Genomic DNA, 14,318 nt, shown 5'->3' with positions numbered 1-14,318 from the left:
TCTTCTCGCCTCTGACATCATAACAAATGCGTTGCCCGAGTTGCTGCAAGGTGAACGCACGATAAAGACTCGGCGGCGCTCGCGTTCGTCTGCCTCGGCTTTGTTGTGTTGGATGGAGATAGCGCGCATTCCAATTTGAACTCCCCGTGGAGTCGTAAAGCTTCTCGCCTGCGCTCTTTCCATTTTCATAACGGCAAGTTGGAGCCTCACCTTGACTTATGAGCGCCGCGAGTCAAAAAACGTGCAAGCTGTTGCTTATTTGTTTCATTTTTTTTTTCTTTTGTTTTGCAAACCTAAATTTGTTTTAAGGAACGTCGCAGTTGTTGTGCTGTTCCGATTGGATTCATTTCAACGGGGAAAACTAGACTAGAGCATATTGTATGTTTTGCAATGTTCATTAAGCGATTCCGATTTCAATTGGCCTTCCTTGTTGCCTCTTTTCTCAGGTGGCCATTTAGAAGTGAGACAAGTCTCATCTTGATTTCAAACGTTGGTCAGGGAAACATTTGCGGCTCTCCTAATGGACTCTTCCCAAATAAGACATCGGTCCTGTTTATCGTAAACCGAGACATGACCTCGGTGTTGCAACAGGTCGCCATGGCGACAGCTAACCTTCAGCCACGGCCTGATCGGAAGTGGCTAATTTCGTCATCGCAGAAGTTTGTTTTGAAAGAAACACTTTGTGCACTTTTTGCATTGGCCTTGTTGTGTTTTGCAGGGTGCCTCGCGGCTAAATAATGGATTTTGTTTACTTTCTAAGGCTGGATTTGATACTGCGGGTCCAAGCGGCTAATCCCAAACGAATGGCTTCAGCCGATTTTTCTTGTTTGTTTGCATTGGCGTGAAACCACCCTCACGCACAAACGGCCAAGACGCATGTAAAGAACACCACAGGAGCGCTCCAATAGTCAGACTGTCAATCAAGTCACTCCAGTTTGAATCGGCCAGCGTGAGCCCGAGCGAGACCAATTAACGTCCCATTAGTTTGCGGCCGCCCGGTTGCAAAATCCCTTCCCCCGCTGTCGACGCTCCTTTGCAAATGATTCCACGCGGCTTCTGAGCTCCTTGCTAATCCGAGCCGGAGTTGCTTAATTGAAATCCGATAAGTTATCCGCAAGGCTGTCTGCAAATACCTGTAGCTGCCTGGGACGCCGTCAAGGCTTTCTGAATTGTGCCTGAAAATGGAACGCATCCAAAACATCTTGATGAGAAAGCTGCATGTCAATTCTGATGCCATCTGAAGACCTGATGCAAACACATTTGATAAAGCTGTCAATACGATTTCATTGCCAATTAAATTATCTTTTTTTTCCTAAATTTGATTTGCAATTCAATATAAATGTAAATATAAATTGGTTACATATATACGTGTCAAGTTTTGCGTGACCTCAATACCCGGCGCATAATCGGGCCGGCCGGCCGGCCGCTAGCTAGCTAGCGTGGCGTCCCAGGCACAAAAGATGAGAAGGCCCAATTTATTCCGGCTGTCTGACAGCATGCCAATGCGCAAGGTGGACGTGGACATGTTTTTGGGGGCTGCTTTTTTTTTTTTTTTTTTGGCATGCAGATGATCGGCTTAGGCCCGCTCTCGTTATTTGCCGCAGCAGTTAACTGGCCGACTGTGTTTGAGGATGGATTTGTCTCGGGCTCCTCTGCCGCATGTGCCCTCATTCTTTCCTCAAATGCGGCTCAGGCGTGCACGTGAGCGCCCGCCCGCCACCTCATTAGCTTGCCGTGTACGCTTTTTCATTGTTTAACTGCAAATACAAGCGGCTTTCCTTTTGTGCCTTTGGAATAAAGCCCCCTCGTAAGCTTTCTTCTTAAAATAACGGTGGGGAAAAAAAAAAAAAAACTGAGGATGTTGGAGTGTCTGAGTAATTACAGATTGGAATAGCAATGCTCACATTTTCACGGTTCAAGCTAACCTTGTAACCTTGTAAAAACTATTTCGTGGACAGAAAAATGGGAAAAAACTGGCCCAAAAATACACAAATATTACACAGATATACAATTATTAGGGGGAAAAATATAATAATCATACATAATAATAATGTATATATCCACCAAAAAAAGAAGCAAATATTAGGCAATCCAAAAAGGTCGAAAATTTGAATTCAAAAATGTATTTTTGAAAGGAATTCAGAAAATAAGACCACAGCAAAAATAGTATAAAAGTTCCAAAATAGTTGAAAGGGTCTGAAAGGTGCCCTGCGTTCTCCAAAGCCTTTGGTCCCAACTCTGGCTGGATGACGCTCAGCTCACCGTCGTGTCCATTTTCATCCCAGCGATGACATCGGCTGTCAATCACCGTGATGCGCTCGGGCCTATTTTCCACCTCGACGCTCGGATGCTGCTCTCAGAGCAGCCATCTATCCATCCCCAAACACGCACGCACGCCCGCGCACGGAGCATATGCTTCTTCGCCTGGGCTAATTTCATGCTTGTTGAACTTGATGAACTGCGTTATTGATTTGTTGTTTGCGACTTTCTTACCGATTATTTGTGACTAAAAGGGAGAAGGGGGGGGGGGGGGGCGGTGCGGCAGCGCCACTTTTCATTAAAGAAGAGGCTATTTTATTTTCACACATGATTAAATTGTGATCAAAGCTTTTAGAAGGCAAAGAGATGATGACCCTCCTCACTTCAGGCAGATGGAATACCGTACGCATGCTTGCAGCGGTTATTGTCAATTATCAAATGTCCCACCTCAAATCGGTTTCACCGGGCTGAATTGATTTATAAGGAAGACGTGGTGGAAATTCAGGTCGTTAACATGACCATGGAGCGACGGGGTGATTAAAGGCGACGGCTAGCGCGCTCATGTCTCAAATGTCGTTTGCGCAGTTGGTGGGCGGCGAGTTCGATTTGGAAAGCAACTTCATCATCCAAGACGCCGCCGGCATCGGCTGCCTGCCGGCTCTGCTGGAGCGCTGCGACGTCGCCTGCCAGGCGGAAATCTGGAGCATGCTCGGCGCCATGCTCCGCAAGAGCGTGCGCAACCTGCAGATGAGCAGCGAGGTGGGCCTCATCCGCCGACTGCTGCTCCGGATCGGCTCGGCGGAGGACATGATTGCAGGTACGCTCGCACCTGTGCGATTGCTACAAAAGTGTCAGGTGCAAGATTAAAAAAAATAAAAATAAAAAGAGCCCAAACAAGGCATGCTTGCCTTTGTTGTGATTTGACACTTTTGCTTTATTGAAGACCTGCTGGTGGACATGCTGGGCGTGCTGGCCAGCTACAGCATCACGCTGCACGAGGTCAAGCTCCTCTTCAGCATGCTCCAAGGAGAAGGCGACCTCTGGGTGAGTCCAGCCGAGCCCGGTCCGGTCCGGTTGGCCGAGCCGAGCCGCCCGACCCACTGCCGTCTCCTTCTTCTCTCTCCACAGCCCAGGCATGCGCTCAAAATGCTGAGCGCGCTCAACCACATGCCCCACCCGCACGGACCCGACGCCTTCTTCAACTTCCCCGGCCGCAGCGCTGCTGTAAGTCGCCACCCGCTCTTTCGTTTATTTGTTTCTCTCTCCCTCACGCTCATCAAGACAAAATCCTCCCTTTTTCTTTCATATTTTGCCAAACACAAACGTGCTAATTTCCGTGCGCCATCCAAGAAAAATCTCCTTTCGGGGCGGTTTTCTAAAAGCAAACCACTAAATCGCAGCTATTTATTATGCAGCATTTAGCGCTCTGCAAGTTGTTTGTTATATGAATAATAAATAAAGCTTTGCGCGCAAACAGCGCCAGCAAGGGTTAGATTTATTTAAAAAAGTCCAACACTTAATACATATTTAGCAGGAGCTGAATTCCTAGCACCGAGTCAGGTGATATTTATTTCTGAAAACGAGCTCAGGGGCGGAAGATGAATGTTTATGAGCTAAGCAAACATTTGGCACATTTGCATAGCCGTAAAAGGCCGCAGTGGATCAGTGGAGGAGTGCTGGTCTCACAATTGCACAAGGGTGCACGTTCGATCTCCATGTCTGAGTGTCCTTGAGCAAGGCGCTGAAGCTAATTCGCCGAGACAAATTTTGTGTGCGCGCGTGAGGCTACGCGGCGGCGTAATGAGTCGGTGGTCTTCTCCGCAGGCCATCGCTTTACCTCCCATCGCCAAGTGGCCTTACCAGAACGGCTTCACGTTCAACACCTGGTTCAGGATGGATCCCTTGAGCAACATCAACGTGGATAAGGACAAGCCCTATCTCTACTGGTCAGCACAAACAACCTTAGCAAAAGTCTGCTTAGCTTCATGCTAACAAACAATGCAAAACGGTTAGCATCAAGAGTCGCAGTTTTAGAAGCGATGGCTGTTTGAACACAAACGGTGGAGAAACACATGTAGACAGACAATTAGGGCTGTAACTAATAACCAATTTCATACTTGATTAATCTCTGTGCTTTTTTCCCCAATCCATCAATCAAGTGACAAACAACCATAATCGTTCCGTTTTTATAGAATTTTTAGAGGTTTGAATGATCAAAGTAATATTTGAGTCATTTGCTGGCACCGCTACAGATATACAATCTCTATCGTTGACTTCTTCATGAGTCACTCACAGCACGCACCACCTGACCAATATATTTGTTGTCCCGCTTGCACTTTTGCGTTTTTTTTTCTGCCCGCCATCATGCTAATTGCCCGAGCATCCCATTCGAGCTGGTTCCCGCTGCTCTCAGGAGGGCCGCAAACGTAGCAGCTCAGTCACAGACCTCCAGTTTGAAACCTCCCTGACCTCACGTCCGAGTAGATTAGGGGAACACGCCGTGTTTTGTCAAGGTCGAAAAGGTTTTTTTTTTTCTCTGGCAGTATTAAACCTGGGCACCGCGTCGGGGGAATATTAAAAGACTTGCAATGTTTTTTCCGTCCTCCAATATTGGTCCTGACTGATGCGTCTACTTTGGTCGCTCTTGACACTCATCTGGATCACGGACATTTCCTTGCAAAGATTTTCATCTGAGAGGCTTTTGCCGACATAAAAGGAAGAAATATCGGGGACGCTTTTATGTATTCAGGTGGCGGCAGAGTGCGTGAGATATGTCAAGCTAATCTTCACAGCTCGGTGGCAGGCCGTGTCAACGCCAGCAAAAGCATGTTGACTTCAAAAGCCGGCCCGGGGTTTGCTTTTCGGCTGCTATGCAATCACAGGAAGAGCATTCAGCGCTGCCGGGGCCGTACGTGCGAGGCTGCGAGTCATAAACAAACAAAAAAAAGAAAAGCCCAGAGAAAATCTGTCAAAAGCTAACTGGGTGTTCCTGCCTTTCACCTGATGGTCATCTCAGGAAGATGCCTGAAGGCTTGCTCTGCTAGGCTAGGCTATGCTAGACTGCTATGCTAGGCTATACGATGGTAGAGTAGGCTATACGATGGTATGCTAGACTTGGCTAGGCTATGCTAAGGGCACGGTTCCGTTGAAATTTGAGGCCGTACTTAAGACGCTGCTCGTTGTCCTTTTCCACTTGCAGCTTCCGCACCAGCAAAGGCGTCGGCTACTCGGCGCATTTTGTCGGCAACTGTCTGATCGTCACATCTCTGAAATCCAAAGGGAAAGGTTTCCAGCACTGCGTCAAATACGATTTCCAGCCCAGGAAGGTGAGCGCAACTTGAGCAACAACAACAAAATGTCAGCTCATATTGGATCATTTTGCTTCTTTTGTCGCCCAGTGGTACATGATCAGCATCGTCCACGTCTACAGCCGCTGGAGGAACAGCGAGATCCGTTGCTACGTCAACGGCCAACTGGTTTCGTACGGGGACATGGCCTGGCACGTCAACACAAATGATGCAAGTGCACTGTTAGTCTCTCCTAAATATACATACATCCCGCCAATGGCCCGGGCCTGCGTCTTCTTTTTTCTAATCTGAAGAAACAGGTCTTCCATTCTGGGTCCCAGGCTTGAATATTTCTATGCTAAACAGATGTGGCTGAGGGAGGGAGGGAGGGAGGGAGGGATGATGGCCCATTTTGGGGCAAGTGGGATTTCCATTTGCATGTGTCGCTGAGGAATAAACAGCTTCACATATCCACTCTCAGGCGCAGCCGATTGCTTAAATGACCGGCGTGCTTGGCGGACCGCTCCTTCCATTAACTACACACGTCACTAATGTGTGAAGGAGGAGTGCTGCCGGCGGGGGTTTTATTTATTTATTTATTTTACCCCCCCCCCCCCCCTCGCTCTTGGCAATGTTTGTTTACGAAACCCGCTTTTCACTTCGAGCCACATCAGAGGCCGTGCCGGTGCTTTTCAAACTCGAATCCGAGAACATCGCTCATTTGCATTTTGACGCAAGCGTATATCGGGACAAGGCCGGCGTTTGAAGTTGTGAAGAGCGAGAGGTCGGAAAGGCGGCCGGTTTCATTCCGGACCAAACCGCCGCAGCCTTATTCCCCACTTCCCAAAAGTCCTCATTTGTCCAAATGGATTTTGGGCCATTTGGGAATCAAGCGCAACCATTTATGATTTCCTAAGGTTGGCGGCGCTCGGTCGGTACGCGAGTGAATAAATCGGAGGCAAATGACGTTGAAAGTCAAAGCCCCGAACTTTGAAAGGACGTCTCCTCCGCAGAGTTACGAGAAGTGCTTCCTGGGCTCCTCGGAGACGGCGGACGCCAACCGAGTCTTCTGCGGCCAGCTGGGAGCCGTCTACGTCTTTGGCGAGGCTCTGAATCCGGCGCAGATCTTCGCCATCCACCAGCTCGGTCCGAGCTACAAGGTACGATGAGCGCGTCTTGTTCTGCTGTGGTGCGGAGCGTCCATCGCGCCACAGGGACAAACCTCGACAATCAATCATGGCCTCTGGCAACAGGACACAAAGTGGCCCAATGCACACAGGAGTATTTTTTATGTTTTTTTTCTTCAGACTGCTGCGTCGCCTGTGGGTATTTTCCAGCCCCGGCTTATGACATCATTATTTTCACAAAGGGACTGCGTTTCGGTGCAGGCTGCCCGAGTCGCTCGCTCGTGTCGTCCCATCTCGTCCCGTCGAATGGAAAAAAAAAAAAAAAGCTCCATAATTGATTTGCTTGTCAAAGTATTTAAGATTTCAACTCGCGGCGGAAATTGTTTCCCATTTTTCCAATTTGTCAAAGTCTTGATGAGGCCATCCGCACCAGGCTCTCCAGAAATTGTCTTTTGGGTCAACTCGCTCGTATACAAGTTTCTAATTAAATGCTGCGAGCGTGTCACGGAACCCGATATTTTCATTTCACCCTTGTTTGCTTCCGTTTCCTCGCCAGAGCACGTTCAAATTCAAGTCGGAGAGCGACATCCACCTGGCCGAGCATCACAAGCGCGTCTTGTACGACGGCAAGCTGGCGGGCGCCGTCGCCCTGGCATACAACGCAAAGGCCACCGACGCCCAGCTCTGCTTGGAGTCTTCCCCCAAGGAGAAGGCCTCCTCCATCTTTGTGCACTCACCCCACGCGCTCATGCTACAGGTTGCCGGCTCAGGTGCGCCACGTCGCGCTGAAACCAAGCACCCATCTTCAGCAGCTTTTTTCTTTTGCAGGACGTCAAAGCCACGGTGACTCACTCCATCCAGCGGGCCATCCACTCCATCGGAGGCATCCAGGTTCTCTTCCCGCTCTTCGCTCAGCTGGACTACCATCAATCGAGCGAAAACCGAGCGGAGGCCACCGTGTGGTGAGAACGTGCGCGTGCAATCGAAGCGTTGCGTCTGATTTTTGTTGAATGCCGCTTCTTAACCCAGTTAATATCTTTGACGTCTATAACTGTCAATGGCACCGAATGGGTTAAGTGACAGCGAGCCGCAAAGTTGTCAAAAGTGAGAAGAGAAAACCTCGCTTTGTCGCAGAGCCTTAGCTCCACCCCTGGTCGTCATGGTAACGCAATCTCTACTTGGAATTTGCCTGAAGCAGAAACGTTGGGGTCCTCGGAGACTTTCGCTTTGTGAGAAAAGGCATCAAATCGTAGACGTAGTATGTTGGATAGTTGTTCATTCCCTGAGAAAGCCGATCGGGCCGCCGTGAGCCGTCCCAGCGTGAAAAAGATCTGAGATGCTTACCCGCGCATTTGAGTTTTCTGATACGCCGTAACTTCAAACTGCAACTCGGACATTCCAGGCAAGGTCATCATGGCGGAAGTAATAACGGACTTCATTAAAAAAAAATAAAAAAGTAGTGCCAACAGTGACTCAGAAGCTCTAGCGGCTGGCAACTTTGTATGCGCGCAGCGCATCTCCGGGCCGGCCTGCGCCGAAGCGATTGCATCCTCGTTGTTGTTGTCGCACTTGAGCGGCGGCCACCGGAGGATGCTAGCCAAAGCCGATTACGGAGCGCCGCTCGCCAGCGCTGTCGCCGCGCCAAAGGCTTCAATGCGACAAAGGGGGAGGCGCCTTTCGCCGACCTTTGGCGGCTCTTCTCGCGCACGCCGTGACCTTCTCCAGCAACATTTCCGAGAGTCACGCAAGAACAGAAGCTGTTTGCTTTTGTCTTTCTTTTTTTTTTCTTTCGTGTGTTCGGAAGTGTTGAGAAGTGGCAGCGATTGAAGAAATGTATTTTTTTTTTGGCAGCGCGACCCTGCTGGCCTTCCTGGTGGAGTTGCTGAAGAGCTCGGTGGCCATGCAAGAGCAGATGCTGGGCGGGAAGGGCTTTTTGGTCATTGGCTACCTGCTGGAAAAGGTAACTCAAACATTTGTCTTCATTATTTTTTTTCCCATTCTATTGTTAGGCAGGCTCGCACGCACCCCTTTGTCACTTAGCGCAGTGCCAGCTTGACACAAAGTAACACATGGGCCCCAAAGAAGCGCCCCCTCGCTTGTGACCCGCTGCCAGCGTTCGCACCCCGGCGTATGACTCCATCTGTTCAAGATCTGATGAAAGTGCCACCTTTGCTTCCCACGTATCCTCATTTATCTCCTCTCCCGCTTTTGTCGGATCCCCAGCAAGGCAGAGAACAGGTGTGAGAAAAGCTTCTTTGCAAAGTCAAACTCGCCCCCCGCCCCCTCCCACGGCTTGATTCTTTTGCTCCCGACCAGCCGTTGAATCGTTCAATCAATGAATTGTGATATTTTGAGCAAGTTCTAATATTGCAATTTCTATTTGCCACTTTCCACGTCCGCAGTCGTCCCGCACGCACATGAGCAGGTCGGTGCTGGAGCAGTTCCTCTCCTTCGCCAAGTATCTGGACGGGCTACCGTACGGGGCGCCGCTACTCAAGCAGCTCTGCGACCACATCCTGTTCAACGCCGCCATCTGGATCCACACCCCCGCCAAGGTGAGCCCGCCTGCTTCGAAAGGAATTGTCTTCAGAAAGCGACAGCTGCCGCCGCCGCCGAGACCCGCCATGAATAAATGAAAGGGGAAATAAATGCTCAATTGTCCGGAGGCTTTGCCCGCCGCTCGGCTCTGCAGATGGGAGAAAAATGGGACAAACGTTGCGCTAATGAAGTGGGCTCCAGCACTTTGAGCTCCGTCGCGGTCCCTCGGGATTCGCCGGCCCGTCTCCCGCGTGTCAAATACCGAGTGAAGTGGGCTTCGTTTTCTTCACCTTTCCCGACTTGTGTCCGCCGCAGATCCAGCTGTCTCTGTACACGTACCTGTCGTCGGAATTCATCGGCACGGCGACCATCTCCAGCACCGTCCGGCGAGGCGGTACCGTGCTGCGGCTCATGCACACGCTCAAGTACTACTACTGGGCCGTCAACCCGGCGGACGCCAGCGGCATCGGCCCCAAGGGGCTCGGTGAGAGCGACTCGGCATCTCGCACACCATGACGATGATATCCTACGGGGCACGTTCAAACTCTGTTTGCTAACCAAAAGAGCAGCACCGAAAGAGGCAGTCCTGCCAAGGTGTCACGTTCGGATCGGTTCGCGTGTAGTTTCAAATGAGTTCAGCGGTGGCGGTGTGGTGAAGGTGTCCTTGAACTGCCACTTTAACTTTCCATTCTCATTTTTGGTCCCTTTTTTTATTAGCACTCTATCACAAAGCCTGTCGTGTTGTAACTTTGATGCTGATAGCATAACAGGCGGCACACCGGCGATGCGAGGCGAGGCGAGGCCAGGCCTTCCTTCCTTGCGTTGTCAGTGGCATGCTTCGCTTGTAATTTCTCCGCATAAATTAGCGGCTGCTAGCGCGGGATGAAGATGGATCCCCACAGGCCGTGCCGGGGAGGAGTCGAGGCTTTTATTCTTTAATTGATTCGCCACTAATAACAGTGGAGACCTTTTTAGCGTGGGCTTGTGCCAACTGGATCTTTACAAACGGAGACGTGCGTGATTGAAGCTCATAAAACTCAACAACGCTTTGAGGACCGCGAGTGCATTTTCGCCCGTGCGGCTGGCTCTTTTGAATGAACGTCCGTCCGTCTTCCCGCGTGTGGGAACCCGAGCGCTATAAATCCTCAGCTCCATTTGGCGGCTCCGTCATTGTCGCCTGAGAAATGAGCAAACAAAGGCACTTATAAAGCCGGAGCGGAGCAGGTAATGAAGTGTTCAATTATAGCCGCACGGCCAAGACGCGGAAGCGCCGACCCGCCTCAGTTTTTTAATAGTTGAGTCCTTTCAAATTAAAGCCGTACATCATGCGGTTATGTTACGGCGCCCGCTCCCGAAGACGCTTCGGCCTCTTTGAGTCGCTCGCGGTCGAGAAGCAGTCCGTCTCGATCGATGGCCCGCCCTCCGCCTCGTCGCTGGCTAATGAGCAATGAAAAGCGCTTGTGCCGCTCCCGGCGCCTCTCTCGCGCTCTCTGTGTCTCGGCGCGCCACTTTGCCGCCTCCCGGGGCTAATGTCGCTCCGAGGCTCACTCGTGCTTTCAATTATGATCAGTCTGATGGATTGCCCTCACGCAAGGTGCACATGACTGATTGCTTGACATCCCCAAAGTGCCAAGGAGCCCACGTCACGCAGAGACATCACAGCATTGCGGTGGTTATTTGTTGTGAGGTATTGAGGTGTAATTGCCTAGAATTGTCACCAGATGGCGGCAAAGCGATAGTTATTGTTTTGGCTCGAAATCTACAAATAGCTCAATTGCTAATATGCAACATGTGTTGGTTTCAATTTGTCCACCGGATGGCGCTACTTTTGACTCCATTCAAAGCGGGGAGCAAAAGGCTTAGGTTTTTTTTTTTTTTGAAAGACTTGATTTCCATCCCTGCCGTATCATAACCACCATCCGTCATGAGCCCAAGGAGATGACTGCATTAATCACACGGAAATAAATCATTTTCCAATAAAGTCCGCCTGCCCTCGGGAGAGGCGAAGCGCTCCGTCCAATCTGCCGTTGGGAGAAACAAGAGCCGCGCTGAACTGTTGAACATAATTGCTTGTGAATAAGTCGGATGCTAATAACGCTCTTATCAGCTCTTCGCCGTCAGACGGGCGTCTCGGCGCCCGGCTTTTTTTTTTTCCTGCTCTCGATTAATCACCGTCAAGATGCTTAAGCGTTGGCTTGGTCCATGGGGAGCCTCGGCGTTGATTAGCGTTTGTGCGGTTCTGTCGCCGCACAAACGGCCAAGGTGGACCTGCCCGAGAGGCCTCACAGGGAGGGAAAATCCCAAAAGTGCAGTTTCGCCTCCATTTGGATTGAACTTGACTTTTCCACTGCGCCTTCATTTTCACCTCTGTAAATGTTTTTACTGGTTTATTAATGAGCACACTCGGATGGCATTTAGTCCAAAATGAGCAAAGGCGGCCTCATGCAATTGTGTTTTCATTAACATTCAAGTGTTATTCTCAAAGAAATTGGCCAAACGGTATTTCAGTAATTAACGTGGAAATGGCGCAGCACGCGCAACATGCAGCAGCAGACGGACTGCACCGCATGGCACGACACGACCCGAGGAATTAACGACACGGTGGGCCGCCGTGATGGACAGGTGTGACCTTGGCTCTTTACGGCCACACTGACATTTTCCACACGAGCGTCATTCCGTTCCCATGTGTGCTAGTTACAGACAATGCAGGTTCGGTCAGCTATTGTTGTTTTTTTTAAAAACTTTTCCAAACTTTCATCGACGCTGTTTTTCCATTTCTTGCTTTTTGTTATTCTGTTTAATTTCCTTATCTAAAATAACCTTAGTCTACACAAATTGCCAATTGGCTTTTAATTAGACTTCCTAAGGATTGCCTTTGCTACATGACTCATTTTTTCATTTTATTTTATTTTTTTTACTTCAAGTTAAGGATGTTCTCGATCGTGGGAGGTTGAGTCACGTTTTTTTTTTTATTTTTTATTATTAATCACAAGAGGAAGCGAATTTTCCAGTTCAAGGCGAAGCCAAGCAAGGAAAATGTACAGCGGCCTTCTTCCGAATGCCCGGCCAGCATCACTAGCTCGTTATGGCCACTTCAAACGCTCACTCCACATCATTAAAAGCAACCAAGAGTAAAATAAGAACAGTCGCCATGTAAACAAACGGCCGGCTCGACATCACCTCACATTCACTCTCTCTCTCTCACTCTGGCTACAGATGGTCCACGACCGACCCAGAAAGAAATCATCTCCCTGCGGGCCTTCCTGCTTCTTTTTCTCAAACAACTCATCTTGAAGGTATCTCGCAGCCTGCAAAATAAAAGCACCCTGTGTCCTGCCATATTTGACTTACAGGCAGCATATTAAAGCTGCTAGCATGATGCTAATTTTGCAAAACATACTATCTCCCTCTCGCATGACATCAATTCAACATCAACTGTCAGCATTTGATTGATGTGGCTTATTTTTGAATTTCAGGACGGAGGTGTGAAGGAGGACGAGCTGCAGAGCATCCTCAACTATTTGTTGACACTGCATGAAGTACGTCTTGGCTTGTCGTGACACTCGTGCGCTGGCGGCTAACACCTAGCCGGAGGCGTCGGTGATGGAAAATAGGTTTTATTTTAGCGAGAGCGGCTTTCACGCGTCTGGAAAGACTTTCGACGTGAGCGTCGGAGTCTTGGAAATTGTTTCTGTGGATGACGTTTGGCCTTCCTCGAGCCTGCAAAGAATGACGTGCCCCTTGTGCGCTTTTCCCCGCAGGACGAGAACCTCCACGACGTCTTGCAGCTGGTGGTGGCCCTCATGTCCGAGCACCCGGCCTCCATGGTCCCGGCTTTTGACCAGAGAAACGGAATACGGTGAGTCTGGCGCTGTCGCTGTCGGTCAAGCTGTGATGTCCTCAAAGAAGCCCCGAGACGTCCGGCCGACCGTGGGCAGACATGATCATGAGCTGATAGAAAATAAGCAAATGATCTCACGGATTTCACAATATGGAAGCAAGCCTGATGCAATCTCACATGCACGCTGATGACACGTGGCGTCTTTTCATCCCTTTTCTTTGTGTTTGCGGCAGGGTCATCTACAAACTGCTGGCATCCAAGAGCGAAAGCATTCAAGTGCAGTCCCTCAAAGTGCTCGCCTACTTCCTCAAACATTTGGGACACAAGTAGGTGATCCGAAGCAGATGTTTTCATTGCAGTTGCTGGATTTATGATGCGGCTCACGCTGGCACCTGTTGTACCCTCGGGGATTCGGAATTTATCAGTTGTCCGATACCGCCGCAAAACAATGAAATCAATATCCAGCCGATCTGCCCGTGACATCCCATCGCCGCTTTCCCCCCCCACAGGAGGAAGGTGGAGATCATGCACAGCCAAAGCCTCTTCACCCTCCTGGGCGAGAAGCTCCTGCTGCACGGAGGCGCCGTGACAGTGACCACCTACAACACGCTGTACGAGGTAAGACGTGCCGCCGTCCCATCGACCGCAGCCCGCCTGACTGACGTTGTCGTTTTCTCCTCCCGCATCAGATTCTGACGGAGCAGGTGTGCACGCAGGTGGTCCACAAGCCGCACGCCGAGCCCGACTCCACCGTCAAGATTCAGAACCCAAGTGAGTCCGCTTGTGGGTGGACAAAGTATGTGCTGGCGGCTTGCTCACATCTTACAGGAGGAAATACATTTGTTCAAGTACAGTTGACATATCCGTATGGATTTGAGATCGGCACGCTTTTGGAGTAGAGCACAAAGACCAGGTGGACAATCTCGTGTCAATTATTAAGAGTGTTGAAAAGAAATGGAAAAAGCGCAGCACCTTTTGTTTCCTTACTCGCTTGGTGGAAGTCTCACCTGCTGTCTGTGCGTGTGTGTGTGTGTGTCTATAACAGTGATCCTCAAAGTGATCGCCACCTTATTAAAGAACTCTGCCCCCGGCGCCGAGCTGATGGAAATTCGCCGCCTCTTCCTCTCCGACATGATCAAACTGTTCAGCAGCAGCCGAGAGAACAGACGGTAAGCCGGAGAGCCACTGCGCCAACGCACACACAAACACGCGCGCCCTCAATTAGCTAAAAACATAAAGCGCTACAAGTTAGCAGTAATTCTTGAT

The 14,318-nt window shown here is 50.0% G+C and overlaps 1 protein-coding gene across 1 annotated transcript in view; it reads left to right on the top strand.

Annotated features, from left to right (window-relative positions):
- LOC125972719 (neurobeachin) overlaps positions 1-14,318 on the top strand; it is an 87,840-nt gene that overhangs the window by 6,317 nt on the left and 67,205 nt on the right. The window contains exons 2-20 of the mRNA XM_068651423.1: positions 2,845-3,076; positions 3,203-3,303; positions 3,388-3,483; positions 4,084-4,205; positions 5,459-5,585; positions 5,658-5,777; positions 6,560-6,706; positions 7,230-7,430; positions 7,502-7,635; positions 8,525-8,633; positions 9,076-9,228; positions 9,527-9,695; positions 12,428-12,507; positions 12,688-12,750; positions 12,973-13,070; positions 13,286-13,378; positions 13,562-13,670; positions 13,742-13,823; positions 14,098-14,221. Coding sequence (XP_068507524.1) covers positions 2,845-3,076; positions 3,203-3,303; positions 3,388-3,483; positions 4,084-4,205; positions 5,459-5,585; positions 5,658-5,777; positions 6,560-6,706; positions 7,230-7,430; positions 7,502-7,635; positions 8,525-8,633; positions 9,076-9,228; positions 9,527-9,695; positions 12,428-12,507; positions 12,688-12,750; positions 12,973-13,070; positions 13,286-13,378; positions 13,562-13,670; positions 13,742-13,823; positions 14,098-14,221 — 2,360 coding nt within the window. The remainder of the gene's footprint in view (positions 1-2,844; positions 3,077-3,202; positions 3,304-3,387; positions 3,484-4,083; positions 4,206-5,458; positions 5,586-5,657; positions 5,778-6,559; positions 6,707-7,229; positions 7,431-7,501; positions 7,636-8,524; positions 8,634-9,075; positions 9,229-9,526; positions 9,696-12,427; positions 12,508-12,687; positions 12,751-12,972; positions 13,071-13,285; positions 13,379-13,561; positions 13,671-13,741; positions 13,824-14,097; positions 14,222-14,318) is intronic.

The sequence above is a fragment of the Syngnathus scovelli genome, chromosome 7 (genome assembly GCF_024217435.2).
Source record: "Syngnathus scovelli strain Florida chromosome 7, RoL_Ssco_1.2, whole genome shotgun sequence".
Taxonomy (NCBI): domain Eukaryota; kingdom Metazoa; phylum Chordata; class Actinopteri; order Syngnathiformes; family Syngnathidae; genus Syngnathus; species Syngnathus scovelli.
This window is presented reverse-complemented; position numbering and strand designations above follow the sequence as displayed.